At 47.9% G+C, this 26,863-nt stretch overlaps 1 protein-coding gene across 2 annotated transcripts in view; it reads left to right on the plus strand.

Moving 5' to 3' along the window:
• The window catches only part of LOC8029842 (exportin-1), a 52,269-nt gene extending 29,167 nt beyond the window's left edge, over positions 1-23,102 (plus strand). Inside the window, exons 14-24 of one of the 2 annotated variants that reach the window (XR_005797949.2) lie at positions 3,214-3,512; positions 4,357-4,647; positions 6,340-6,465; positions 7,080-7,151; positions 7,696-7,771; positions 8,226-8,318; positions 9,237-9,371; positions 10,256-10,427; positions 12,285-12,381; positions 13,379-14,207; positions 21,892-23,102. Coding sequence is in view for 1 of the 2 variants with exons in the window: in XM_029966788.3 (XP_029822648.1) it covers positions 3,214-3,512; positions 4,357-4,647; positions 6,340-6,465; positions 7,080-7,151; positions 7,696-7,771; positions 8,226-8,318; positions 9,237-9,371; positions 10,256-10,427; positions 12,285-12,381; positions 13,379-13,525 (1,508 nt within the window). In the remaining variant the exon portion in view is untranslated. Of the gene's footprint in view, positions 1-3,213; positions 3,513-4,356; positions 4,648-6,339; positions 6,466-7,079; positions 7,152-7,695; positions 7,772-8,225; positions 8,319-9,236; positions 9,372-10,255; positions 10,428-12,284; positions 12,382-13,378; positions 15,414-21,891 lie in introns of those variants that run through there. The other variant, XM_029966788.3, reaches the window with a different exon arrangement.
• Positions 23,103-26,863: the final 3,761 nt, after the last annotated feature.

Raw genomic sequence — 26,863 nt, forward strand, 5'->3', positions numbered from 1 at the left:
CCTCTAGATGTCTTTGTGAAAATGCATCACTATTGGTGGTGGGCTCAATGGTACGATGTTAAAGTATTGTAAGCAGTGTTCTTTATTCTACCTTAGATACTATTATATGGAGAAAACATTGTTGAAATTTTCTCTTGTACTTTTACGAAAAATAAGTAAGGTACTACAGTCCGTTGCAACTCAAGAAGGTAGGGTGAGGGAAAGGAAAGCTGGGGAGGAGGAGGCAGGCAGAACACTTGAGAGCGGAGGTTTCCCCCTCCTCTCCAGCTTTCTGCATTCTTTGCCCCTCCCCGGCCTTCCTTTCTCTCACCCTACCTTCTTGAGTTGCATCGGACTATAGTGGTTCTGCAATTATTTTTTAAGGGTGGCGAGTGATTTATATTTTTGGTTTCCGCATTAAAAGTAATTTCTCGGCTAGTTCATTCTCGGATGTCAGCACATGCTACAGCATTTTGTTATTTCTTAATACTTTAAACCCAGCAAAAAGCTTTTAATGCTGAGTTTGGAAGCTGTCTCGCAAACCGTGGCCACTTGCCATGTCCACTATATCAAATTTTCATTTCATAAGTCAATAAAAATGTGGGGTTTTGTGGCATGTACACACATTTGTTAATATGTGACTAGCATATTAATCTATTAAAGGGCATGTTTACTTGATCTTCGGAACCATTGACTGAGTTTACAAAAATCATCATGGAGCCTATGCACTAGGGAATTTTGGTGAAGTGGAAACAATCTCGATGAAGGTAATGGTAAGGCCAAACTCTTGAGCTGACACGCTTAAGGGTAGGGTAACCAACCGCCTTTGGGACCAGGACTGGATGAATGCTTGATAGCACCTGCTATACTATCATAGGCCCAGCAACTGTAACCGTTAGTCGCCCATCAGTTTCCGTGTAGCATGAAGTTTGTGGATTTTGACATAAATTTGTGAATTGGTAGAATGAAGAAAAGCTGACATTACAGATATTGGGTTTTTTCGCCATTTGCTTGGTGGTGTTCCCTACTGGACCAACCGGCGAACAAGGTAACCTTATTATGGCATGCACGGGGAGCAGTTTGTAAACCATTGCAGAGTGTTTAAATCTCTAATCTTCATAAAGTTTGTTGTTGGCACAGACTTATTTTTAGTAGCAAAGGATAATGTTAAAAAGGCACTGAAGTGCTTTTCGAGATCCTCGTTCATTGTCGTAACACAGTCTACAAGCTGTAAGCATTGGAAAAGTGATCAAAGATCCCAACAATTCATCAAGATTCGGTAGCGCCATCTGTCGTCCTGCGCCAACGGTAAGTGTCAGGATCTTTAGTTCACTTTTTTAATACGCAAATTGGCCACGCATGAATGTAATTTTGGGTTTGTTAGGAGGCTTGGAGCCCGTAGATTGAGTTGCGACCATAAAACAACGATCTCAAAAAGCATTTTAGTGCCTCTTAGAGAGTGCCGAGGTTTTTTTCTGCCCCCCTGGAGAAAGGCACCTTGTAAAATGCAGTTTTTCTGGTGGAGGGGGATTAATCTCCACGTCTCTCAACAAGCAGGAGTTTTGTATAAAGAGGGACACTCTTCTGCAATTTAATTCATTTTATATAAATTAATTGCTTTACATTTTCAATAAGACAGCATATAGGCGCTAAGAATCGCAGCGTCTGACTTGGGATCATCGTAGAATTTTGCCCGTGGAGGGCTGGTGAAGCGGCATATGGTACTTTGTTTAGCTACTTTACCTTTTGCATTTAATTCGTGGGTACTATATGTCACGAGCCAGGCCTCAAACGCAACAGTAGCTGAGGCATTCTTGTATTTTTCTTTGTTTCCATTATTCTGGAGAATCTGCAAGAAATATCCAACGGCTCACCTGCATTGTCTATTGCTGCTGCTTGTAGCTGCCATGCTCCTTTTGTTTCACGTTTACATTCTGTAACCTTAGCATCAACTGCAGCAAGGACCATAAGCGCAATCTTGAGGATTTAATGGGAGTTTCCGACAAACGAGAACAGTGTTTTTCGGCCCGGGTAAATGAACTTTGCATCGCAGAAAGCTCAAACTTCGTGAGAATGGGACGCTGGCGGTTAGAGAAACAAAAGTTTCAAAGACCCGACGTCCATGTAAGCCTAATATCGTTAAAAAAAGGAATGTCACTGGGAGCATGTAGCATCTTTTTCAGTGAAAAAAAAAGTTGTCAGCATTAAAGGGGATAATGTTTTCCTTGCTGACAATTTATTTTCACTGTAATAGATACTACCGGCACCGATAGTGTTGTTTCTTGTCTTGCCGATATTAGGCTTAGCTAAACATTGGCTCAAAGAAAAATTTAGTTTTTCTTAATTATCTTTTGATCCAGATGACTTCATATTTTTAAACTTTAGCATTCTATCCCAACCGCTGGCATCAGATTCTCACGAAGTTTGAGCTTTCTGCGACGCTTCGTTTATTTACCCAAGCCGAAAAACTCTGTTCTCGTTTCTAGCGAACTCGCTGTACTTCGGCTCCGCAGTACCTGTTCAAGCTCTAACCCCCTGATAAAATATATCCTTCACTTTTATTTTTTCAAGTATGCCGACAACTCTCGTCATGCAAATGCAGAAGACACGTGCCACGAGCGAGTGCTGCTCCGTTGTTTGCTTCTAAGGGCCACACGAGGCACGGTCCTCGTGCTTCGGTGCATTTGACGTCGCTTGCAAGACGAGCATGGACGCATCGAGGGGCTTTAGTTTAGGCATGTAGCTTTTGCTGCGGGTCACATTAGAGCACAATGCAAGATAGTCTTCAGGTGAGGATGCGCTGCACAGCAAGCGCTACGACCCGGTAGACCAGATAAAGTCCTATTGTCGTGCGCCCGAGTAGCCTTGGCTGACAGCGTCTCCACTGGTCAGACAGTGCAACCAAAAGAAAAAATTGAAAAAGAAAAAAAGTGCCTCATTGCCATGGCACCTGGTCGTGTACGCTCCTGCTCGGCGCGTCTGCTGGGACCTTGCCATGCGCGGGCTTAGACCTCGCACCAGAAATCTCTCCACTTCAACATATATCTTACACTGTGCCTTAGGGAGAGAAGGAATTAGTCCTTCCTATGCCTGAAGCGAAGTAAGCTTTCAGTGAAAGCAGCGACCCACAGGCCGGAGCCACGCCGCAAGCGCAGGTTTCCTGGCCTGCACGGGCGCATGCCCTGCTTCTCAAAGAGATGACTGGGAACCCCGTTTCCTTTTTGACTGCTCCAGAAACCCACGAAGGGGTGCAGGACATGGCGTGCGACACCTTCATCAAGATCGCCCAGAAATGCCGGAGGCACTTTGTGCAAGTGCAAGTGGGCGAGGCGGTGCCCTTCATCGAGGAGATCCTGGCCAACATGAGCTCGATCATCTACGACCTGCAGCCCCAGCAGGTGCACACCTTCTGCGAGGCGGTGGGCTACATGATCAGTGCCCAGGCCGACCAGGCCGTGCAGGAACGCCTGGTCGACCGCTACATGCTGCTGCCCAACCAGGTCTGGGACGACATAATCAAACAGGCCAGCAAGGTACGTCTTTTGGGAGGCGAATCGTTCTGTGCATGCTCTTGCCTTTTGGGTGACAGGCGTGGGGCCGCAGGGGACCAATGCACGCTTGATATTGTTCTTACAATTGGCGACTGTCCGCGAGATGACGTTATATGAGGGTGGACGATCATAGATAAGGTCTTGTCTATAGGTCTTATGTCTGATCTTAATGAGGCTAAGTTCTTATATAGCAATCTTTTCTAAAGGTGAAGTCTTATCTCTAACTATCTTATTGACATTAAGATCTTATTGAACAGTCTTGTCTAAGGTTAGGTCTTATCTTTGATAATCTCATAAAGTAATCTTTTATCTTATTTGATATTGTTTTAATGGAGCATCATGTCAGAGATAAGACTTCATCTTTGAAAAACTTGTCTGGAATAAAATCTTACCTTTGAAGACCCTGTCTAAGGTAAGATCTCACCTTCGAGGGCCTCATCAAGGATAAGTTATCATCTTTATAGGTTGTGTCTAAGGTCTTTGAAAGTTCTTGTCTAAGATCAGATTTTACATTTGATGATGATCTTGTCGAAGATACCTTATCTTTGAGGATCTTGTTAAGATACCTTATCTTTGAGGACATTGTCTAAAATAAGGTATGAAAATCTTGTCCACGATCTTACCTTTAAAATCTTGTCATAGGATCTAATCTTCGAGGACCTTGTCTTAGATCTTGCCTCTGGTGAGGAATGTGAGGTGGTACCTCATCCCCAATGACTGCCCGCCTTTTTCAAAATCAGTCTCGCGTGCACTGTGGGCCCAAAGCTTCTAGGTCACGCCGTGACAATATGCCAGGACTGAACTCTCCCTGGTGGCGCACACGCAGAATGTGGACGTGCTGAAGGACGCGGATGCGGTGCGCCAGCTGGGCAACATCCTCAAGACGAATGTGCGAGCCTGCAAGGCCCTGGGCCACCCCTACGTGACCCAGCTGGGGCGCATCTACCTGGACATGCTCAACGTGTACAAGGTGATGAGCGAGAACATCAGTGCGGCGGTGGCCCTCAACGGGGAGGTGGTCACCAAGCAGCCCCTCATCCGCTCCATGCGCACCGTCAAGAAGGAGACCCTCAAGCTCATCTCGGGATGGGTGTCACGCTCCAACGACCCCAAGATGGTGAGCCATTCAGGTGTCCCTTCGTCTTTCTGTATTTTTAAGCACAGAATGCATCTGAATGAAAGTGGTGTTGAGATTTGCATTGGCGCCGCATCGCTCTAACCTAAAAAAAACACACAAAAAAAAAAAAATTTTTTTTTGAACAGGGACGTGCGTGTCAAAAAATAAATTTTACGCCAAGAAAAAAACAACAAAAAAACCCCTTTTTTTTAGGGCAGTATGGACGGCACGAGACACAATATAGTCGGCAGTCACCTATTTTCTATTTGTTCTCTTTCTGGGCATTTCTGGTGCATGGAGGAGAGGTGGATTGGCTTTGCCACCAGTTGAAGTGGAGAGAGTGTCTGACCATATTGTTGGGATGGAAAGAGTTTAGACCATTCTGTAACGTGATGGACTGCTTGCAGAATTGAAAATAAATCTCGCGCCGCCAATATTGCTAAACAAACAGGTTTTTGGTAAAATCAATTTTTTGTCACACGTGCCCAATTAGATCGTTTAAAAAAAACATTTTTTTCTTTTCAGTGGTTTTTTAAGGCTTGTTTGCACACTTGCTTTTGCTTACAACCAAGCTTTTCCAATCTCTTAAGATGAGAGAAGAGACTGGTACGCTGGCGCCATCTATAGGGCGACCCCTGAGCCGCATTGTACTAGAGCAGAGTTTCTCAAACTTTGTCCCAGGGAACCCCAGCGAGCCTCAAAAAGTCCCAAAGAAACCCCCCCCCCCCCCCCCCCTTCCTCTCTTGTTGCCAACCAAAAGTACTGGGCAATAAAGGCATTTAGATAGTGAACTAGAGTTTTTGCACTGATGGGAATAAGACAAAATGGAGTACTACAGACAGAATAAGAAGGCAGAGAGGTTAACCTGGGGCACAGTGTAGAATGTATATGCATATTAGTGCGAAGGGTGAGATTGCTCTTTTCACAACACCGATTCAATCCATGACTCAGTCCGTGGAAGGTTAAACTAGGGGGGGAGGGGTTACTGAATTTCGGGTGCTCGTGGAACCGATGAGACGAGCTCGTGGAATCCAGTTTGCGAACCCCTGCACTAGAGCTATGGTTTTGCGGTATTTGCGAGATGGAATGTACGTAATATTATGGGAATATGAGGATGCTACTATTGTTATACTCTCTATGCCACTATGAGTCACACGTTCACAAGATCATGCACTTTATTTTATGCTTCAAATTGAAAAAAAAAGCTCACAAATTGTGTGTAAATATGATAAGTAAAAGAAGTTGGTGAGAGTGCGTGCGCGTAACATCTATTATGCCACACTTGCTTCATTTTCTGTGGTGAGCTTTCACGGAGTCTAAGCACATTACAACAGGCCTGGTTACAACAGACATTTAGATATAAAATAGTGATTTGTGAAGTTCGGCTGGTTTTCCTCCACATATCAATGACTCAACTTCGTATTTGCATACAACATACTCCTTTTACAACAGACCAAAATCTTGTTCAAAATCAAGGTTCGTTATAACGAGCTTAGACTGTATCCATAGCATCATGTAGAGAATTCCGAGACAGAACCGAATCATTTTGAGGTTACCGCATCTATTGTATTCACTCTCCAAAATATTTGCCCACCCAAGGAACACTCGGCAGAGTTTAGGACTGCTCCGTGCGGTGGAGTTGCAAAGCCCTAACAACCTCTCCACACTCTTGTCTTTCTCCCACACTTCCAGGTGCTTGAAAACTTCATTCCCCCGCTGCTGGATGCGGTACTCCTCGACTACCAGCGGTGCACGGTGCCGTCTGCCCGGGAACCTGAAGTACTCTCCGCCATGTCCATGATTGTGCACCGGTTAGAGGTGAGCACTTTCTTTTTACCTTTTCCTCCTTTTTATTTTCAACAAAGAATAACCTCTGGGAGTTCTGAGGAAAAGATGAGGTGACATCACAGGAAACTGTCACGAAATTCTGTGGCACGCTCACCAATGTTAGCGATTTTATGTCGGCGCTACATTTAGCGAACAGTGTTCACACAATGTCATCAGCGTGGCAGTCATCTTGTGACTGAATGACTCTGCATCACGACATTATGATGTCGCATGAGCTGAAGTCACGTGAGGTCATGTGAGAGAGGAATGTTGTGACAACACTGTACTGTCATGTCATGTGAAATGATCACATGGTTGCGATGTTACTTGATGTCAAGTCACGTGACACCCTGACATCATGGTCATGTCATGTGACATGGTCAGATGGTTGGTTGTAATGTCATGATGTGAAGTCGGGTGGCACTGTTTGTTAACCTAACAGCTCAAAACGCACTGAACATACCGTATCCCAACTTTTTCTGTAGGACTAAGGTACACTTTGGTTAGTCCTTTGAATTCCCAGGCAACAGTGTTGCCAACAGGCGTTTTTGTTTCGTTTAGTGGCCCGTGCGTGACAGCATCCATTTTCTCTTTGTTGCTCGCAGAGTTTCATCACTTGCGAGATTCCCAAGATCTTCGACGCGGTGTTCGAGTGCACGTTGAGTATGATCAACAAGGTACAGTTGGCTCTTGCCGCCTCCACCCATTTCTGGTTCGGTGTTTGACCGCATTACTTCCCCACTTTTTCATGGGTCAAGTTGAGCTAATTACAGCCTAAGCTCGTTACAACAGACCTGGTTACAACAGACATTTGGATGTAACATACCGATTTATGAAGTTTGGTTGGTTTTCCTCTACATACCATTGACTCAACTTCATATCTTTATACAACGTACTCCTCTTACAACAGACCGAAATCTTGGTCAAAATCAGGGTCTGCTATAACGAGCTTAGACTGACCTAACAGTTTGTAAATCACCAAATTAAAGCTCTCGACTGCGTTTTCCGAAGTATTTAATCAATTTCAACAAAGCTCGTTGATTAGCACATTTACGACAGCACTGTTATTTCTGCAAACTGTCCAGGAGTCTAACGCCCTTTTATTCCCAGTGGCCGAGCACTTTCGGAGAAGTGCGCTCGGAACTAACAGTTTAGAGGTCGCTGTAACACGCGGCATGTTTTCCTGATCTGTCTTCTCTGCCCGTTTTCTATTTGTGGCAGGACTTTGAGGAGTTCCCAGAACACAGAACCAACTTCTTCCTTCTTCTCCAGGCTGTGGTTACTCACTGCTTCCCCGGTGAGTTGCTTGCTTTGAGTTTGTAAAGAAGCCTCGTTTCTAGCCCCCGCTATGAGTCACTGCAGTGCGTTAATTCCTGTAGGTGGCTGCGACGTCGGTGCCTAACGAATGAATCCTACATCACACAAAAGACGTCGTGTTTACTGTAGACCTGATGACAGGACTATCTGCGGACTCGCCTAGAGCACCTTCGAAGCACCTTTGCTTCGTATGTTTGTGTGCTTCGAGCAATGTTTGCACTCAATTATTGTAGGACTAATGTGACACGACCATCATTCAAGAAAGAGCCACGCCTCGGACGTTTTTGGCAGGCTGTCTTTTGCGTGATTTTTAATTTGATGTATCAGCGATGTGAATGCGGCCTTGGCGTCCGGATCCGGCGCCTAGGTCTGTGTCGCTGAATTTCGCTTGTTTGTGTAAGGAAAGGTGTGTGACGCCGAATGTTCTCTTCCAGCTTTGCTGAATATTCCTCCTGCACAGTTCAAGCTCGTGCTCGATTCCATCATCTGGGCGTTCAAACACACAATGCGGAATGTCGCCGACGTCGGTGAGCCGTTTTTGTCTATGCAGTCTCCTTGGTGGCAATCTTGGAAAAAGCAAAAAACTTACTACTCCACAAAACCACTTTGTCAAAATCGCATGTCCAGGCTGGCTAGGAGTATGCTTTGAGTTTTGAAAATATTACGTCGAAATGAATGTATTTTGTCGCAACTCAATGTTTTGACCGTGATTATCTCTGAATGAAGAGCTTGGATTGGAGTGATGCTTGTTTGGTTTGATACTTCTTCATTTGGAGGATGCAACAAGGTGAAGATTTCCGAAGAGTGTTCATACCAACCAAATTTTTAACTGGTAGTACCTGTAATTTTTTATTTCAAATTATTAGGGAAGGAATTAGGATGTGTGATTGCTTTTTTTAGTATGATGCCCAAAGCTGTAAGGGTGCTTTTGTTTCACTTTCTGGTTTTGGTGTAAAACATAGACATAGTACCTCTTGGCCATAGTTTTGAGAGGGCAGAAGTGTTCGCTATTAAGTCGTGCTTTTTAAACCACACACCATATTGCATCAAATGTAGGAATTCCAGCTAAAATAATCGAGAAATAACAAAAATATTTTAAGGTGGGGATCTCTCGTTGGAATGGCCTTTCATTCTAGGAAAGCTTTTTTCATATCATGTTGCGTTGAACCCAGCTAACCAGTCAACTGCCATAGTCACTGACACAATGAGAATGGCAGAGAGGAGTTTGAGTTGTCCCGTCTCCAGGCTCCTACTTCCCTAAGCACTTTGGCGTCCCTTAAGCCGCGTGTGTGCACGCTCAGTTTGAGCGCGTGCTGGAGGTCCGGCATTCGAGGGGACGCCGTGCCGTTCTCCCCTCCTCGTCGTCGGCATTGAAAACTGCTCGACGGCAAGACCAGCGCGCGGCGCTTTTAACAGTGAGGCTGCGTGCCTTTGCATGTTACCAGGCCTGCAGATCCTGTACCAGCTGCTGCAGAACATAGCGGGAGAGGAGATGGCGTCACAGAGCTTCTACCAGACCTACTACACGGACGTCATGCAGCACCTGTTCTCCGTCGTCACGGACACCTCCCACACCGCAGGTGGGTGACCGCACGGAACGACATTGCGACGGAAAGTAGCCGCGAAAAATTGTGACGGATACGTCGCGGCCGCTTTTCAAGGTGCCGTAGCTTTCTTGAGCTTGCATACAGAACAGCATTGCAGCATTGTAGCAAAGGTGTCGCAGCACACAAGGGCTGGTTTGGCATTGCAGCTATGTTGCCCCGACATTGTGGCAGTGTAACAAAGGTGTCAACTAAGGGCTTGCCTAATGATGAAGCTAGGTTTCCTTAGCCTTACGGCGGTGCATGAAAGCGTTGCAACCACTATCGGAAGTGTTGCAGCAAAGAATGTACCAGGTTTCTAGGCTTTTCTTCAGTTTGTCGTGACCTTTTCTTTTGTCCATCTTTAGACTTGGGGGAGTGGTGGATTGAATTGACCAGTGATGCATCATTTATCGACCAACTCACTGTTTGTAAACAAGCCCGCGTTTGCCCACACCGGGTGTGGGCATTGTGCGTGCACAGAAATCAGATTCTGGAGAGGCAAAGCACCTGCGCAGAGCCGACAGCAGCACCACCGCAGTGGCGCGGCGTCGGAGAATTGAGTTTGACTGTAGGCCTCGGAACGTGAGGGAAAGCCACGACATAGTGCACGCCGGCTGTTGTTGCAGTGCTGGCGACGCGGATGATGCTGTGCCATTCTTTATGAGTCGCTATTCACACAAGCTTTTTTTTATCTTAGTTGGCACAACGGGTTAATGCAACTCTCCCAGCACTGCAACAAACAGTTGGTGGCGACGCCTGCAAGGTTCTCGTTTCTCTGGTTGGATAATTCCAATTTTGAAATGATTGTAAGCGAGCTTGGTCTTAATTGTGTTGTGGCTCTTGGACTTGACGCTGACGGCGCACATACTTGTGTCCAGGGCTGTCCATGCAGGCGACCATCTTGGCGTACATGTTCAGCATAGTGGAGGCGAACCGGGTGACGGTGCCGCTCAACCCAGCCCTGCAGCAGGCCAACGGATTGGCCAACCTGGCCTACGTCCAGGACTTCGTCGCAAACCTGCTCAAGACCGCCTTCTCTCACCTCTCGGAGTCAGTGCCATTACAGTCAACTAGGCAGTACTGCGCTGTGCTAGTTTGTTTCACTTTATCTGTATGCGAAGCGTGTAGCCCTGAACGATGCTTGCATGCACGGTTGCGCGTGCTGAGTATGGATGCTGAAAGCCCGGTGCTTTCTCCTTGTGGCTTCTGCCGAGCTCGCGCTTATTAAAATTGAGTATCGCTCTTGCGTGTGGTTGCACCTGCCACCATATTCGTTGAAGTGTTTTCGTAGTGCCGTATTGCTGCCTAACCATTGCTGCGACTCCATTGTGGTAAAGTGCCGATAGTGCCATTAAACGTTGAGTTGGAAATTTGGGCTCTTGGAGAAGTTATGAATTGTAAGCTTGAGTGTGTATTGGTTGGTTTGGTATCGGCACCCAAATCCAGATGTTTATTTTAGAGCACAGCTCTTAGGGGCCCGTTCCCGGCTTGAGCGGCGTCGGCGTAATCAAGGTCACCCCAAGGTCACGTGACCTCCCCGATGACGTCTTCGTCACTGATGACGTCACCGGCATCCGCATCGTCATCGTCATTATCACTGATGACGTCCCCGGCATTTGCATCGTCATCGCCATCATCACTGATGACGTCATCAGCGACGTCACTGATGACGTCACTGGCATCGTCATCGTCATCATCACGGATGATGTCATCAGTGACGTCTCTGACATCCGCATCGTCATCGTCATCATCGCTGATGACGTCATCGGCATCGTCACTGATGACGTCATCGGAATCCGCATCGGCATCGTCACTGATGACGTCATCGGAATCCGCATCGGCATCGTCACTGATGACATCATCAGTGACGTCACTGATGGCATCATCGGCATCGTCACGTGACCCCCCCCCCCCCAGGTCACTTGACGCCCCCCCCAGTACCCTTCCCTCTTCCTCCTCAAGAGCTGCGCTCTAATTCGGTATTACAGGGAGTTGTAAACGGCTTTCAGTTTTTTATTTCCAAATTTTGGAAAATTGACAAGGCCCAAAAACTGACTTTGAATTCCGGAGAATGGGGAATCTGAAAAAATTAACTCCGATAAACCAGTCTTGGGTAGTAATGCGTTGCTATTAACACTTTACCATAACTTTGTTACTTTTGTGGTAACTTGTAACTGCAATGAGTTACTTTTAAAAAATATAACTTTTAACTGTAGCTCAATTAACTTTTTCTGAGGTAACGATGAAAGTAACGACATTACCTTTGTCGTTACTTTTCAGTTTTTTTTATGAATAATATGTCATTGACCGAATACAATTTAGCTATTCCTTGCGCTTTCCAAATTGTCTGTTCCAACATTTTGAGTGTCAAGTTGGCCTTGCACAAACTTGTGATTATGTTCTTTCTTGCAAGTCGCGACCCGAATATAGCCACGTGTAGATTTGATGAAAAAAAATTGAGTTATCTTTATGCACGCACTTGTACTTTGCGACTGAACACTTACATCTTAGTATCTTGAAGCAATATCTATGTTGCAGTTTTTCTTTTTTCTGTGCAAACGCTTTTAATCGGGAAACACTGTGCATGTTTCATATTTTGATTAACATTTTTTCTCACTCTGGAAAAAAAAAAAAAAAAAAGACAACTTTTATTGCCGGGTTTGACTGATGAGGCATTGTTTCGCGGACCCCTAAAATGCCTTTGCGGACCCCAAAGGATCTGCGGACTTCCATTTGAGAACCACTGCCCTATGGGAAAGGCAAATTGCTGTTGGTAGGCATCAATACACAAACAAATAGCTGTTCTATCGCAGGTGTTATATTAGAGGGGCAATTTTGAGTTCTTGAGACAATGTATCAAGGATTCAATCTAGTACTAACCTTACTTTACCTTGTGTTTTGTTGCAGCGCACAAGTGAAGATCACAGTCCAGGGCTTCTTCAACTTGAATCAAGACATCCAGGCATTCAAGGAGCATTTGCGGGACTTCCTAGTTCAAATCAGGGTCAGTATGACAGTACTACACCACCGTATTACCATACTTATTCAACAATAAGTCTATCTTTTTTTTTGGGGGGGGGGGGGGGGGGGAAATGTTGTCAAAAATTAAGGGTCGAGCTATAATCGCGATTAAATATTTCCGACCTACATTCGTTACCAAATTCTGTGACCCTACCGAGGGCATGGAGCTACCTTTCCTCTCTTCTTAAAAAAAAAAAAGGTTGACCTATATTCAAATTTTAAAAACAGAGGTACCGTATTCACTATGTACCGTATTTACTGTAGATACGGTACCTAGTTTCCGAAATTGATAAATTTGTATGATTCGATCCTGGCTAAATGCATGACTCCTGTGCTTCGAAGTGAACCTTGGTTAGAGCTCTTTTTTTCCGTTGCTAATGCAGGCTCATGGAACGTCCCAATATCTGCAACTTTACACTTCCTTTCAATTTAAAATACTGGTGCTTATGCTATCATTAGTCCTAAAAAGCAGCTCCGCTCTATGCTAGAAATTTTGGGATGATGTTTGATTTCATAATGCGAAGTACTAATGAACGGCCCCGTGTCATATATCGCGAAAAGTCTGGTGTTTTGAATGGGCAACATTGGTCTTTCATTGTCATAACCATACATGCCCAACCATGTGGTGCAGTCACATAATCTTTCACACGATGGAGGCTTTGCCTAAAAAAGCAACACGAAACGTAAGGCGACATCTTTGACTTCGTAGCTCACTACTGGCTGACTGTTATTGATTGCGGCGAACACAACCAGCTTGAGTTTGCAGATTTCGGCCACATGGTGCATGTGAAACTTTACCGGCCCTTTATTTGAAACATTTTGACGTATTTAGATCCCAATATTTAATAGGCAGTCTCGTTAGATGACACAGGAGAACGGCACTGTGTTTTCAATAACAGAATTGAAACGGAGTTGTCCTTTGAGATTTGGGGGGGCTACTTTTGAGACGGTCTTGACCGGTGCAATTCACGCGAATGCAGGAGTACACGGGCGAGGACGACAGCGACCTGTTCCTCGAAGAGCGGGAGGTGGCGCTGCGGCAAGCAGAAGAAGAGAAGCGCAAGATCAGGATGCTCGTTCCAGGAATCCTCAATCCCCACGAGATCCCAGAAGAGATGCAGGACTGAGCCGGTTTTCCGCTTCCTTAGTGCAGGCGTGTTTGTGCGACTGCCCCTAAAGCCTCTTCTCTCCCCCACCCCCTTTCCCCCTCGCGGAAGTGGTTATACCTGCTTTTGCTTCCCATCTCCCCCGCCCCTCTCTCTCGAGTCATTTCTTTTTTTTTTGTCGTCGCATAAGTTATATTTGCGTTGCTGTATATTTACCATACCACCCCTTCCCCCCACCCCCCCTTCACGTCCTCCTTCGACTCTGATCGAAAACACGCTTTTGCGAGAGATGAAATTTTTGGACGGAGTTTCTTCATTTTGGTGTCCACCGCCTCCGCTGCGTCGTCGACGGTTGTCTGCCTCGGCTTTGGTCGCCTCTCCTGGTTGCTGGTTACGAAGACGCGGAGTCGTCTTGCGGTCTGTCCCGCCCGCCGCTGTCTGGCTAGGGTTGGCCGTCGTGTCGGCTAGATTGGATCAGTGCCGAGATTTTCGAAGTCTGATTTTGAAACGGTCTTGACGCCGAGGGTCTGAGATTGGTTACTCGAGACAATTTCGATGTAACTCGACACGAGTCGAATCCTCAAGAATTTGTTCAGAGGTTATCTCAGTGTCCTTTCCACGTTTGACAGCTTAATCTCGGTCGAGGCAAGCGCGTCTAACCTCGGCACAACGCCGGTTCGACTTCGTGCACGCGTCAGCCTACATCGACGGCCGGCTTGTTCCAACTTCAAACGTTGGTTCGAAACTGCTTCCACGTCGGTCAACCCAACATCCATTTTCGATCCAGCGTTGGTTTCATATAATCTTCCAAAGGTTAAAATTCTTTCCCGGAGTACCAGTGGGGATTTCCCGCTCCGCCGAAAACGTCCCGTCGGTGCTGGGAAGAGGAACGGCGCTCTTCGTGGGTCTGGCTGCAGTGTGGCTGTGCGATTGTGCGTGCCTGTGTGCGTGTGTGCGTGCGTGCCTGGCGAGCGAACGCCTCCGACAGAGGACTTCTCGTCGCGGGGCGTCTGTCATCGCAAACACAGAGTACTCTGCCCGACCACGGGCAGACGGCGCGTGGCTTTCAAGATGCGAATTGAGAAGACGACGACAACTGCGACCCTGCGGCCGACACCTGTGGCGGAACACAGAGGAAGAACGTTGGAAGAGAGACGTTCCACAACCCACGACATTGATTTTCCTCTTTCGTTTTCACTCGTCGTCGAGCGCCGACGTCGACGTTCTTGCGTTTCAATATTTATTAACTCGCTTCCGTTGTAGCTTATTTGAGTTTCCGACGGTACGAACGCTGTCTTTGCCGTCAGAGTCCTACGGTTGTGCCGTTCCGATTTTATTTTATTTTTCGGGCTTGCGGGAAGACCGGAAGCAGTGACGAGTGCAGCGGGAGGTAGCGTGCCTCTTCTAGACCGTCTGAGCACGCGACGTCCACCGGACGGATGCAAGATGACTCTGCAGTCTTTCGGGTCAGCGACGCGGCGGAAGACGGAAGCACGAGAGGCATGTGAAGAAGCTACCCACTACGTGAAGCATCTGGGAGAATGTGGCGTGAGTGTTGTGTGTGCGTGAGAAAAAAAGGAAAAAAAAGATGGTGGCATTGGGCGGATTTTGTGCACATGCCGAGCGTGTATGTCTGTGCATCTTTTCTCTCTTATGTGTTGCGTATGGAACCTCAAGGGGAAAAAAGAAAAACTGCTGGTGTGCGATGTGCGTTTAAAAAAATTTCGGTGTGTGGTTGGTTGGTGTGCATCCGTGCCTGATTGGAAACAGTTATGTGAGATTAGATGTGTGCATTTTTTTGTCGTGTTGGAGGATTTTTTTTTCTTGGCTGTTTAGTGTATTGGAGAAGAGCAAAAAAAAAAAAAACACGTTTTTGCTGGAATAAATGAGTGTTTTTACATAGCTGGCATTCTGGAAGTGATGTGCCTCGATTCTTTATGTGGCTGACCTGTGGTCAGGTAATTCGTTGATTCAAATAATTTTGTGCTCACATAATGTAGTCGTGCCTCGTATATCTCGTGCAGTTTTTTTTTTTTTTTTTTGAGACTGTCTTGTACCAAGGTGGGCTGCAAAGCTTACTGTACGAGTTTTCATATCTTAAGGTAGTTCAGGATAAAGATAAATATACTGTGTATGGCAATTGCTTGTCTGGGCTAGAAGTCTCTACCAGTAATGTGTTTGCTGGGCCAAACTGCGCCAAAGGACCAACCCTGCTACATCTTACTGAATTTTGCCAAAATATGGGTAATCTGCGCCAAGCCTGCACCAAAGGACCAATTTCGGTCACCTTTCAAAACAAACTAAACCGAGTATCGTAATTGAGCATGCGTGGGCACAAGCGGCCGCCCGACGGGAAATACCCTGCATCAATCGTCCATCTGGTTTTGCGCCGCTTTTCCTGCCGTCTCGTCATTTTGGAATTTTTTTCGTGGGTGTGTGCGTACGCTCTGACCACAGTGGAAGAAACACAAAGGTGACGACTGGCCGCTCCCTCCGCGGGGAGCGAGCCTCAAACCAGGTGTAATTAGTTCCGCGCCGTCGCGGAGGGTGCTGAGGTATGAGGTCCCTCGGCGGCCACGGTGTCGGCGGCGTAGCGTGCTCGCCTTTTTCGCGGTGTGGTGGTGGTGTGCGGCCAGTGGCTGGCCTCGTATTTTGCTTTGGTGCTGTGTCAATCACAAGTGCCAGCATCGTGCACGAGGGTGAGCCTTAACCCGAAGAAGTTTGAGAACACAGAATTACGAACTCCGATGACTTGGTAGCGGCGGTGAGCGAGGGAATGGCAGGACCACCGCTGGGGAGAAAAAACCAGAGCGGTCGATTTGGGAGGGATCCCGATCCCATACTTGGGCGCCATCTATCCCCGTCCGAGTGAAGCGCTCTGTGCGCAGAACATAATGTCGCCGCGTCGGACAGAGTCATCACCTAAATGTTTCTTCCACCGTGGCTCTGACGCTAGCGTGCCAGGTACCAGTCATGCCGTCATTCTGTAGAACGAAACCACGTTTTTGCTCGGCGGGAGTTACTTTGTGAGCTGAAGCACTCGCTCCTTAAAGCAACGGCCGTGGGAAAACTATATTTGTTCCCTGCCTTCCAGTCACTGTGGTCGCGGACGTCGGGTGTTGCCATCCCCACGTAGCTGGAGATATGGCGCTTTCTAAAATTTCGTGTTCTTGTTTAAATCATACGTTACTACAAAGACTGCTGTGTTGAAGTATTGATTACCTAGGTTTCTTTCGGTGGGCTTACTTTCGAGGGACCCTGGTACATGAAATCTGCCGCGAGAGAACGTTGATGAAGAGAGGCGAGCTAAAGCAAAAGAAGGCAATGTCTGCACGCTGAACCCGCACAGCGCGCTTGTTTGTCTCGAGTTCAGTCGTTGCACAAGCGCTCCAAGAGCTTTTTGACCCTGGCTCGCGATGTCTTCCATCGAAGCGCTCAGGTCCTTTTCTTTTTTACAGCGGAGAAGGGCTAGTTTTCCCAGGATCGTGTCCCCCGCAGGGAGGCACTCACTTGATCGAATGACGTTTCAGCGAACACCCACGTTTCACCGAATGACACTTTAGCGAATAGTCAGACGCCGCGCAGCGCCGTTTTCGGGTGGGCCAAATGGGTTCACATTTTTGTAATGAGCCGCCGCAGACTGTCGCCGCGAAGCGGCGTAAGCGCAGCGCGGCGAATGGGTTAACGCGCGCCCCCGTTATTCGCTAAAACGTCGATTCGCTGAAATGTCGCTGTTCGCTAAAACGTCATAACTCTGGTTGCCGCCGTCGCTCATAGATGGCGGCAACATTTCTTCGGATGGTGCAGAATATCTCGGAGACCATGAAAAGTATATAATAGGTAAGGGCAACAGAAATGCAGCTGTAATGAAAAATAGAGCACTTTGGAATTACAACAGGTATGAGGTGGTGAGAGAGATTTGGAAAGGGGTCATGGTGCCTGGCTTGACTTTTGGAAACGCAGTGCTATGCATGAAATCCGAAGTGCATGCGAGACTAGAAATAAAACAGCGCGGAGTAGGTAGACTGGCTTTGGGGGCACATTGCAAAACGCCAAACCAGGGAGTACAAGGAGACATGGGATGGGCATCATTTGAGAGCAGGGAAGCGGTGAGCAAGGTAGAATTTGAGGATAGGTTGAGGCAAATGGACGGGGAGCAATGGGCACGAAAGGTTTTCAGCTATTTATACATGAGGAGTGTAGACACAAAGTGGAGACAGCGCACTAGGAAATTAAGAGGAAAGTTTTTGGGCTATAGCGAAGATACCGAAGAGCAAGTCTCAGTTAAGAAGAAAGTTAAGGCCACAGAAAGAGATTGGTGGCTAGAGGGAATGCAGACAAAGACAGCTCTGGAAAGCTATAGATTAAACAAAAGAGTTATTGCCAAAGAAAGCATTTATGACAATTCTAGGGGAAGCTCATTGCTGTTTGAGGCAAGAACGGGTGTTCTGCGAACCAGAACATACAGAGTGAAGTACCAGGAAATTGATACAGTGTGCACTGCTTGTGGAGAGGAGGACGAGACGGCTGAGCACTTGATACTCTACTGTAAAGGGCTTCACCCTATGCCTACCGAAGACAACATAGATTTAATAAAGTCATTGGGTTTTAGAGACAGCGAAGGGAGAGTGGATTTCAAGACTGTAGAGATTACCAAGCAAAGATTAAGTGAATGGTGGCAGAAATCGAGAGAAAACTAGGTATTTTCTTATCCACTGATGGCAAGGGGGTTTCATAGCCTCACTTTCTTTGCACTGCGGAGTGAATATAGATTTCACATTTAAATATTCTAAGCTTAAATGGTAAAACAAAATGGCTAGGTGGTGTAAGCTACCGCCCGATTCAAAGGGCTCAGCCGTATTCATCCATCCATCCATCCATCCAGGAAGTAAGAGGAAGAAGAGCGGGAACGGAGTGAGCGGCGAAGTGCGCAGCAGCGCAAATGTAGAGTTCCTGTATAGGCTCCCTACGGGAGCCAGAGTTGCGCATTTGTTTCCCCCGCGCCGCCACGCCGCTATTCGCCGAGATCCATCACGTAAGGAGCAAAGCATCCGGTGGCGTGCAAGAAAGCCACGCATTACGGTCGCTCCGCCGACGTTTCTCTTGCCCCGGCGTGTGTTTCCCTGCTTTCCACCTCCTTTTCCTCCTCTCCTGTTTTCCATGCGCGGCGGCGCGCGCGGCGCCGCTATTCGCCAAATTTAGTCACGTGAGGAGCAAAGCATCCAGGGAAAGCCGGCGCTACGGCTACGGCCACGCGCCGAGGCTGAATGCGCAACTCTGCTACCGTAGGTAGCACAGGAACTCCACGCAAATGGTTTCGAAACCGCCGCGAGGCTGCTATCGCCTAAAGTTACACTGAGTCGAGCGATTCAGATTTCCTTGCATAAGAGGAGCAGGTCGCTCGCCTGAAAAGCCGAGAATAGAAGCTAGAGCTCCGCTGGTCTACCTTCTTCACCAAAGCAGAAAGGCTGAAAGTTTTTGTTCGTTTGTTTAGCTTGCACCTCGCCTGCCGGGCTGGCCAGCACGCGCCGCCGGACTGTTTTTTGTCGTATGCTGGACAGTTACACTTTGCACACAGTTTTAGGAACCAGTTGACGACGGAGCCGAGTGGCATGGTTTCGGTTTCGATCGAACAGCCGTTGCCTCTGCTCGCTGAACGAAGCACGTGCACCGGCAAGCTTGTCGAAGTTTCCCTCACGTGAACGTGAACATGACTGCACGACAGAGGCACCAGCCGGGACGCTTGCAATCCATTGTTTTACGTTTGCCCACTTTTTGACGAAAATCTGGCACGTCGGGCACCTTACCGGTGTCCGACGTGCCAGATTTTGGTGGCAAGCGGTTTTTCCGAATTGCGGTCGGCAACGCCTACAACACTGTACACTTGTAAGATGTCTCAGCAATAAAAACACAAGCAGCGAGTTTCGTCACAACACATTACAGCACAACACCAAGTGCCCTTCGTTCCTCCAGCACTTCCAACGAATATTTTTATTTTTCTAAGAATATCTGCTATCAAAGCCCCTTTTGCTGCTCCGAAGCACTGTTTTGGCGGCTCCAAAGGCGACTTTTGCTGCTCCAAAACACTGTTTTAGCTGCTCCGAAAGGTGCCCCAAAATGGCTTAGGCCAATCACACCACTTTGTTAAGAGCGTTTGCGCTGCTAAGTTCTACATTTCACCAAGATGTGAGGCAGATACACCAACATAGAGTCAAATTACTTTCTAAGTGCAGGGTATATGGCAAAATCGCCCTGGACAGAAGGATCCCAAATCCAAATTTGTCCCAAGTAAATATTTAGAGTTGGGGGAAAATTGTAAATATATAACTCGGATGAATCCACACAATCAACGCATTTTATTATATTTAAAGGGGGGATCGGTGGCCGAGTGGTCTAGCGCACACCAGCTCGGAGCACGTGGAGCGAAAGCTCGCGCTGCAGAACCCAGGGATCCTGGGTTCTGCAGATCCTGGGTTCGAGCCCCACCCCTGCCCGTTTCGATCTGGATGAGCATCGTACCGGCGTGCGGTCGTGTATCACTACTGCGTGATGCACGTTAAAGACCCCAGGCTAGCGGCTGGACCGCACTGGCTAAATTTCTCATCTACAGCTGGGAGACTCGTCGCCCCTCTGAGGCAGACCAAGTTCTAGGCTGTATAAACACACACACACAACCCAATTTTTTTTTAATTATATTTAAGCGTTTCGTGATATACTCTTGGGCAAGTGCCCACTTAAAATATTGAGATAATCTTTAAAGACGGGGTGGGCACTTGTCTTGTCAAAATGCAAAAGGGGTGCCCGATGTGGTGGGCTTCACCGCTTTGCACCGAAGTGCTCGGAGAAGCTGCTGACGCGACGAGCATCTGGCGTGGAAGTCATCTGGGCGCGTGATATGCCCTTTGCTTATTTTTCAAACGTTTGAAAAGTGGGAGGCGAAGGCTTATTGCAACAGGCACATGCTCGGTATTTTACGGGAAATTCCTCCTCTTCAGGAGTATTGAACCTTTTAAAGGCATCCCAGAACCTCCCAATTAATATAATTCTGAATACCCAGCATGGCGCGTTTTTTGAAATGTGATGACATTTCTTACGGCCGTTCCTCTTCTAAGATAAAGGCAGTTGAATAGTCTAGCTGACAGCTTTGATTCATTTTTATTCCTACGCAACAACACGCGTGCCATGCATTGCACGGCTCATACGTTTGGATCTGTGTCGGAGTTTGCTGCGCAGTTTCATTGATGGAGTGCGCTTGTGCAACCGTCATTATTTAAAGCTGCTTTATTTTGCTCGTGGATGATTCATTTCCCTTCGGAACATGCTAGACTCGATTGAAGGCATGGACAGGATTTGATGACCCGTACATAGGGCCTAAGGCCACTCGATAAAATTCAAGAAACATGTCGATGACTTTATGAGTTGTTGAAGACACTCGTCGAGTGCCACGAACAATGGTCTTGCCAATGTGAAATGAATCTGGCGAACGCTCTCTGTCAGTATGCGCTTAATCCCAAAGCAAACAGATACGGCCGCCTGCGAATACTCGCATACATAAGCTGCACTGACGTCACATCATAGGGAATTTTAGTAACCTTGCTGCCGAGCGCGTACCTACTGCGGCGTGCACTTCTCGGCAAGAGCTAGTGCGAAGGACCACCAGCATGATGCGATGACGTCACGTGCAATCCATGTATTGTTGGACAGTTTCCCAGAATCATTCGTTCTGGGTATTTTTTTTTTTGCTTCGATAAATTGGTGGCGGCCTAATCACCCGCGTGACCACATTGGATTTTCTTGACGGATCTTGCTCCCAGAAACGTAGTCGCGCAGGAGAGGATCAACAGCGATAGTTTCCTAGAGCCTGTTGCACTCGTTGGTTACTGAACGCCTTCTTCCCGCTGAGCCGCTTCTGGTTCTGTAGTTCGGCGCGATGGGCTTGGAACCAGCGTCCGAGCTGTACGTGAAGATGGGGTCTTGGCCGATCGGCCCATTCTCCTTGGCATTGGCGCTCAGTAGGGCGCACTGGGCTGGGCCGGTTGGCTGCTGGGGTCCTGTATACGAAAAAGGGCCAGTCAAAATGGAGCACGCGGCTATGGCAGTTATGGGCCTGTCGCAGAAGCCAGATTGGCTTAAGGCGAAGCCAACGTTACTAAAACACTCAGTTGGGAAACTTGCGCTTGAAACCTGGGCCGCTGGCGTCCACCGAGACCGAGCTAAATACGATAACAGCGCCACCCTTTAGCGACAAGTTGAGACATGAAAGTTGCTTTACATAGCTACTGCAAGATGGTCCTGCGAGATGGCGCCACCAGCCCTTCTGTGACTCGACGGAAACGTCCATATAATCTTCCGAAGGTTAAAAAATCTTCGGAAAAAAAAAAAGTTACATCGACGGCCGGTTTGTTCCAACTTCAAACGTTGGTTCGAAACTGCTTCCACGTCGGTCAACCCAACATCCATTTTCGATCCAGCGTTGGTTTCATATAATCTTCCAAAGGTTAAAATTCTTTCCCGGAGTACCAGTGGGGATTTCCCGCTCCGCCGAAAACGTCCCGTCGGTGCTGGGAAGAGGAACGGCGCTCTTCGTGGGTCTGGCTGCAGTGTGGCTGTGCGATTGTGCGTGCCTGTGTGCGTGTGTGCGTGCGTGCCTGGCGAGCGAACGCCTCCGACAGAGGACTTCTCGTCGCGGGGCGTCTGTCATCGCAAACACAGAGTACTCTGCCCGACCAGGGGCAGACGGCGCGTGGCTTTCAAGATGCGAATTGAGAAGACGACGACAACTGCGACCCTGCGGCCGACACCTGTGGCGGAACACAGAGGAAGAACGTTGGAAGAGAGACGTTCCACAACCCACGACATTGATTTTCCTCTTTCGTTTTCACTCGTCGTCGAGCGCCGACGTCGACGTTCTTGCGTTTCAATATTTATTAACTCGCTTCCGTTGTAGCTTATTTGAGTTTCCGACGGTACGAACGCTGTCTTTGCCGTCAGAGTCCTACGGTTGTGCCGTTCCGATTTTATTTTATTTTTCGGGCTTGCGGGAAGACCGGAAGCAGTGACGAGTGCAGCGGGAGGTAGCGTGCCCCTTCTAGACCGTCGGAGCACGCGACGTCCACCGGACGGATGCAAGATGACTCTGCAGTCTTTGGGTTCAGCGACGCGGCGGAAGACGGAAGCACGAGCAGCATGTGAAGAAGCTACCCACTACGTGAAGCATCTGGGAGAATGTGGCGTGAGTGTTGTGTGTGCGTGAGAAAAAAAGGAAAAAAAAAGATGGTGGCATTGGGCGGATTTTGTGCACATGCCGAGCGTGTATGTCTGTGCATCTTTTCTCTCTTATGTGTTGCGTATGGAACCTCAAGGGGAAAAAAGAAAAACTGCTGGTGTGCGATGTGCGTTAAAAAATTTCGGTGTGTGGTTGGTTGGTGTGCATCCGTGCCTGATTGGAAACAGTTATGTGAGATTAGATGTGTGCATTTTTTTGTCGTGTTGGAGGATTTTTTTTTTTTCTTGGCTGTTTAGTGTATTGGAGAAGAGCAAAAAAAAAAAAAAAAACACGTTTTTGCTGGAATAAATGAGTGTTTTTACATAGCTGGCATTCTGGAAGTGATGTGCCTCGATTCTTTATGTGGCTGACCTGTGGTCAGGTAATTCGTTGATTCAAATCATTTTGTGCTCACATAATGTAGTCGTGCCTCGTATATCTCGTGCAGTTTTTTTTGTTTTTTTTTTAGACTGTCTTGTACCAAGGTGGGCTACAAAGCTTACTGTACGAGTTTTCATATCTTAAGGAAGTTCAGGATAAAGAGAAATATACTGTGTATGGCAATTGCTTGTCTGGGCTAGAAGGCTCTACCAGTAATGTGTTTGCTGGGCCAAACTGCGCCAAAGGACCAACCCTGCTACATCTTGCTAAATTTTGCCAAAATATGGGTAATCTGCGCCAAGCCTGCGCCAAAGGACCAATTTCGGTCACCTTTCAAAACAAACTAAACCGAGTATCGTAATTGAGCATGCGTGGGCACAAGCGGCCGCACGACAGGAAATACCCTGCATCAATCGTCCATCTGGTTTTTGCGCGGCTTTTCCTGCCGTCTCGTCATTTTGGAATTGTTTTAGTGGGCGTTTGCGTACGCTCTGACCACAGTGGAAGAAACACAAAGGTGACGACTGGCCGCTCCCTCCGCGGGGAGCGAGCCTCAAACCAGGTGTAGTTAGTTCCGCGCCGTCGCGGAGGGTGCTGAGGTATGAGGTCCCTCGGCGGCCACGGTGTCGGCGGCGTAGCGTGCTCGCCTTTTTCGCGGTGTGGTGGTGGTGTGCGGCCAGTGGCTGGCCTCGTGTTTTGCTTTGGTGCTGTGTCGATCACAGGTGCCAGCATCGTGCACGAGGGTGAGCCTTAACCAGAAGAAGTTTGAGAACACAGAATTACGAACTCCGATGACTTAGAAGCGGCGGTGAGCGAGGGAATGGCAGGACCACCGCTGGGGAGAAACAACCAGGTCGATTTGGGAGGGATCCCGATCCCAGAGCCGTTTATACGGCTCTGCCCGATCCCATACTTGGGCGCCATCTATCCCCGTCCGAGTGAAGCGCTCGGTGCGCAGAACATAATTTCGACGCGTCGGACAAAGTCATCAACTAAATGTTTCTTCCACCGTGGCTCTGACGCTACCGTGCCAGGTACCAGTCATGCCGTCATGCTGTAAAACGAAACCACGTTTTTGCTCGGCGGGAGTTACTTTGCGAGCTGAAGCACTCGCTCCTTAAAGCAACGGCCGTGGGAAAACTATATTTGTTCCCTGCCTTCCAGTCACTGTGGTCGCGCGACGCCGGGTGTTGCCATCCCCACGTAGCTGGAGATATGGCGCTTTCTAAAATGAAACTAAGCACCTGTTCGTCAACATTCGTGTTCTTGTTTAAATCATACGTTACTACAAAGACTGCTGTGTTGAAGTATTGATTACCTAGGTTTCTTTCGGTGGGCTTACTTTCGAGGGACCCTGGTGCATGAAATCTGCCGCGAGAGAACGTTGATGAAGAGAGGCGAGCTAAAGCAAAAAAAGGCAATGTCTGCACGCTGAACCCGCACAGCGCGCTTGTTTGTCTCGAGTTCAGTCGTTGCACATGCGCTCCATGAGCTTTTTGACCCTGGCTCGCGATGTCTTCCATCGAAGCGCTCAGGTCCTTTTTTTTTTACTGCGGAGAAGGGCTAGTTTCCCCAGGATCGTGTCCCCCGCAGGGAGGCACTCACTTGATCGAATGACGTTTCAGCGAACACCCACGTTTCACCGAATGACACTTTAGCGAATAGTCAGACGCCGCGCAGCGGCGTTTTCGGGTGGGCCAAATGGGTTCACATTTTTGTAATGAGCCGCCGCAGACTGTCGCCGCGAAGCGGCGTAAGCGCAGCGCGGCGAATGGGTTAACGCGCGCCCCCGTTATTCGCTAAAACGTCGATTCGCTCAAATGTCGCAGTTCGCTAAAACGTCATAACTCTGGTTGCCGCCGTCGCTCATAGATGGCGGTAGCTGTCCAGCGGGTTGTGTTTGTGTTTGCCGGTTGTCCGCTTGCCGCCGTCGCTCATAGATGGCGGCAACATTTCTTCGGAGGAAGAAGAGCGGGAACGGAATGAGCGGCGAAGTGCATGCGCAGCAGCGCAAATGGTTTCGAAACCGCCGCGAGGCTGCTATCGCCTAAAGTTACACCGAGTCGAGCGATTCAGATTTCCTTGCATAAGAGGAGCAGGTCGCTCGCCTGAAAAGCCGAGAATAGAAGCTAGAGCTCCACTGGTCTACCTTCTTCACCAAAGCAGAAAGGCTGAAAGTTTTTGTTCGTTTGTTTAGCTTGCACCTCGCCTGCCGGCCTGGCCATCACGCGCCGCCGGACTGTTTTTTGTCGTATGCTGGACAGTTACACTTTGCACACAGTTTTAGGAACCAGTTGACGACGGAGCCGAGTGGCATGGTTTCGGTTTCGATCGAACAGCCGTTGCCTCTGCTCGCTGAACGAAGCACGTGCACCGGCAAGCTTGTCGAAGTTTCCCTCACGTGAACGTGAACATGACTGCACGACAGAGGCACCAGCCGGGACGCTTGCAATCCATTGTTTTACGTTTGCCCACTTTTTGACGAAAATCTGGCACGTCGGGCACCTTACCGGTGTCCGACGTGCCAGATTTTGGTGGCAAGCGGTTTTTCCGAATTGCGGTCGGCAACGCCTACAACACTGTACACTTGTAAGATGTCTCAGCAGTAAAAACACAAGCAGCGAGTTTCGTCACATCACATTACAGCACAACACCAAGTGCCCTTCGTTTTTCCAGCAGTTCAAACGAATATTTTTATTTTTCTAAGAATATCTGCTATCAAAGCCCCTTTTGCTGCTCCGAAGCACTGTTTTGGCGGCTCCAAAGGCGACTTTTGCTGCTCCAAAACACTGTTTTAGCTGCTCCGAAAGGTGCCCCAAAATAGCTTAGGCCAATCACACCACTTTGTTAAGAGCGTTTGCGCTGCTAAGTTCTACATTTCACCAAGATGTGAGGCAGATACACCAACATAGAGTCAAATTACTTTCTAAATGCAGGGTATATGGCAAAATCGCCCTCGACAGAATGATCCCAAATCCAAATTGGTCCAAAGTAAATATTTAGAGTTGGGGGGAAAATTGTAAATATATAACTCGGATGAATCCACACAATCAATGTATTTTATTATATTTAAGCATTTCGCGATATAGTCTTGGGCAAGTGCCCGCTTAAAATATTGAGATAATCTTAAAAGACGGGGTGGGCGCTTGTCTTGTCATAATGCAAAAGGGGTGCCTGATGTGGTGGGCTTCACCGCTTTGCACCGAAGTGCTCGGAGAAGCTGCTGACGCGACGAGCATCTGGCGTGGAAGTCATCTGGGCGCGTGATATGCCCTTTTTCTATTTTTGAAACGTTTGAGAAGTGGGAGGCGAGGGCTTATTGCAACAGGCACATGCTCGGTATTTTACGGGAAATTCCTCCTCTTCAGGAGTATTGAACCTTTCAAAGGCATCCCAGAACCTCCCAATCAATATGATTCTGAATACCCAGCATGGCGCGTTTTTTGAAATGTGATGACATTTCTTACGGCCGTTCCTCTTCTAAGATAAAGGCAGTTGAATAGTCTAGCTCACAGCTTTGGTTCATTTTTATTCCTACGCAACAACACGCGTGCCATGCATTGCACGGCTCATACGTTTGGATCTGTGTCGAAGTTTGCTGCGCAGTTTCACTGATGGAGTGCGCTTGTGCAACCGTCCTTATTTAAAGCTGCTTTATTTTGCTCGTGGATGATTCATTTCCCTTCGGAAAATGCTAGACTCGATTGAAGGCA

This window comes from Ixodes scapularis, unplaced genomic scaffold, assembly GCF_016920785.2.
Source record: "Ixodes scapularis isolate PalLabHiFi unplaced genomic scaffold, ASM1692078v2 PGA_scaffold4__175_contigs__length_147842914, whole genome shotgun sequence".
NCBI lineage: Eukaryota > Metazoa > Arthropoda > Arachnida > Ixodida > Ixodidae > Ixodes > Ixodes scapularis.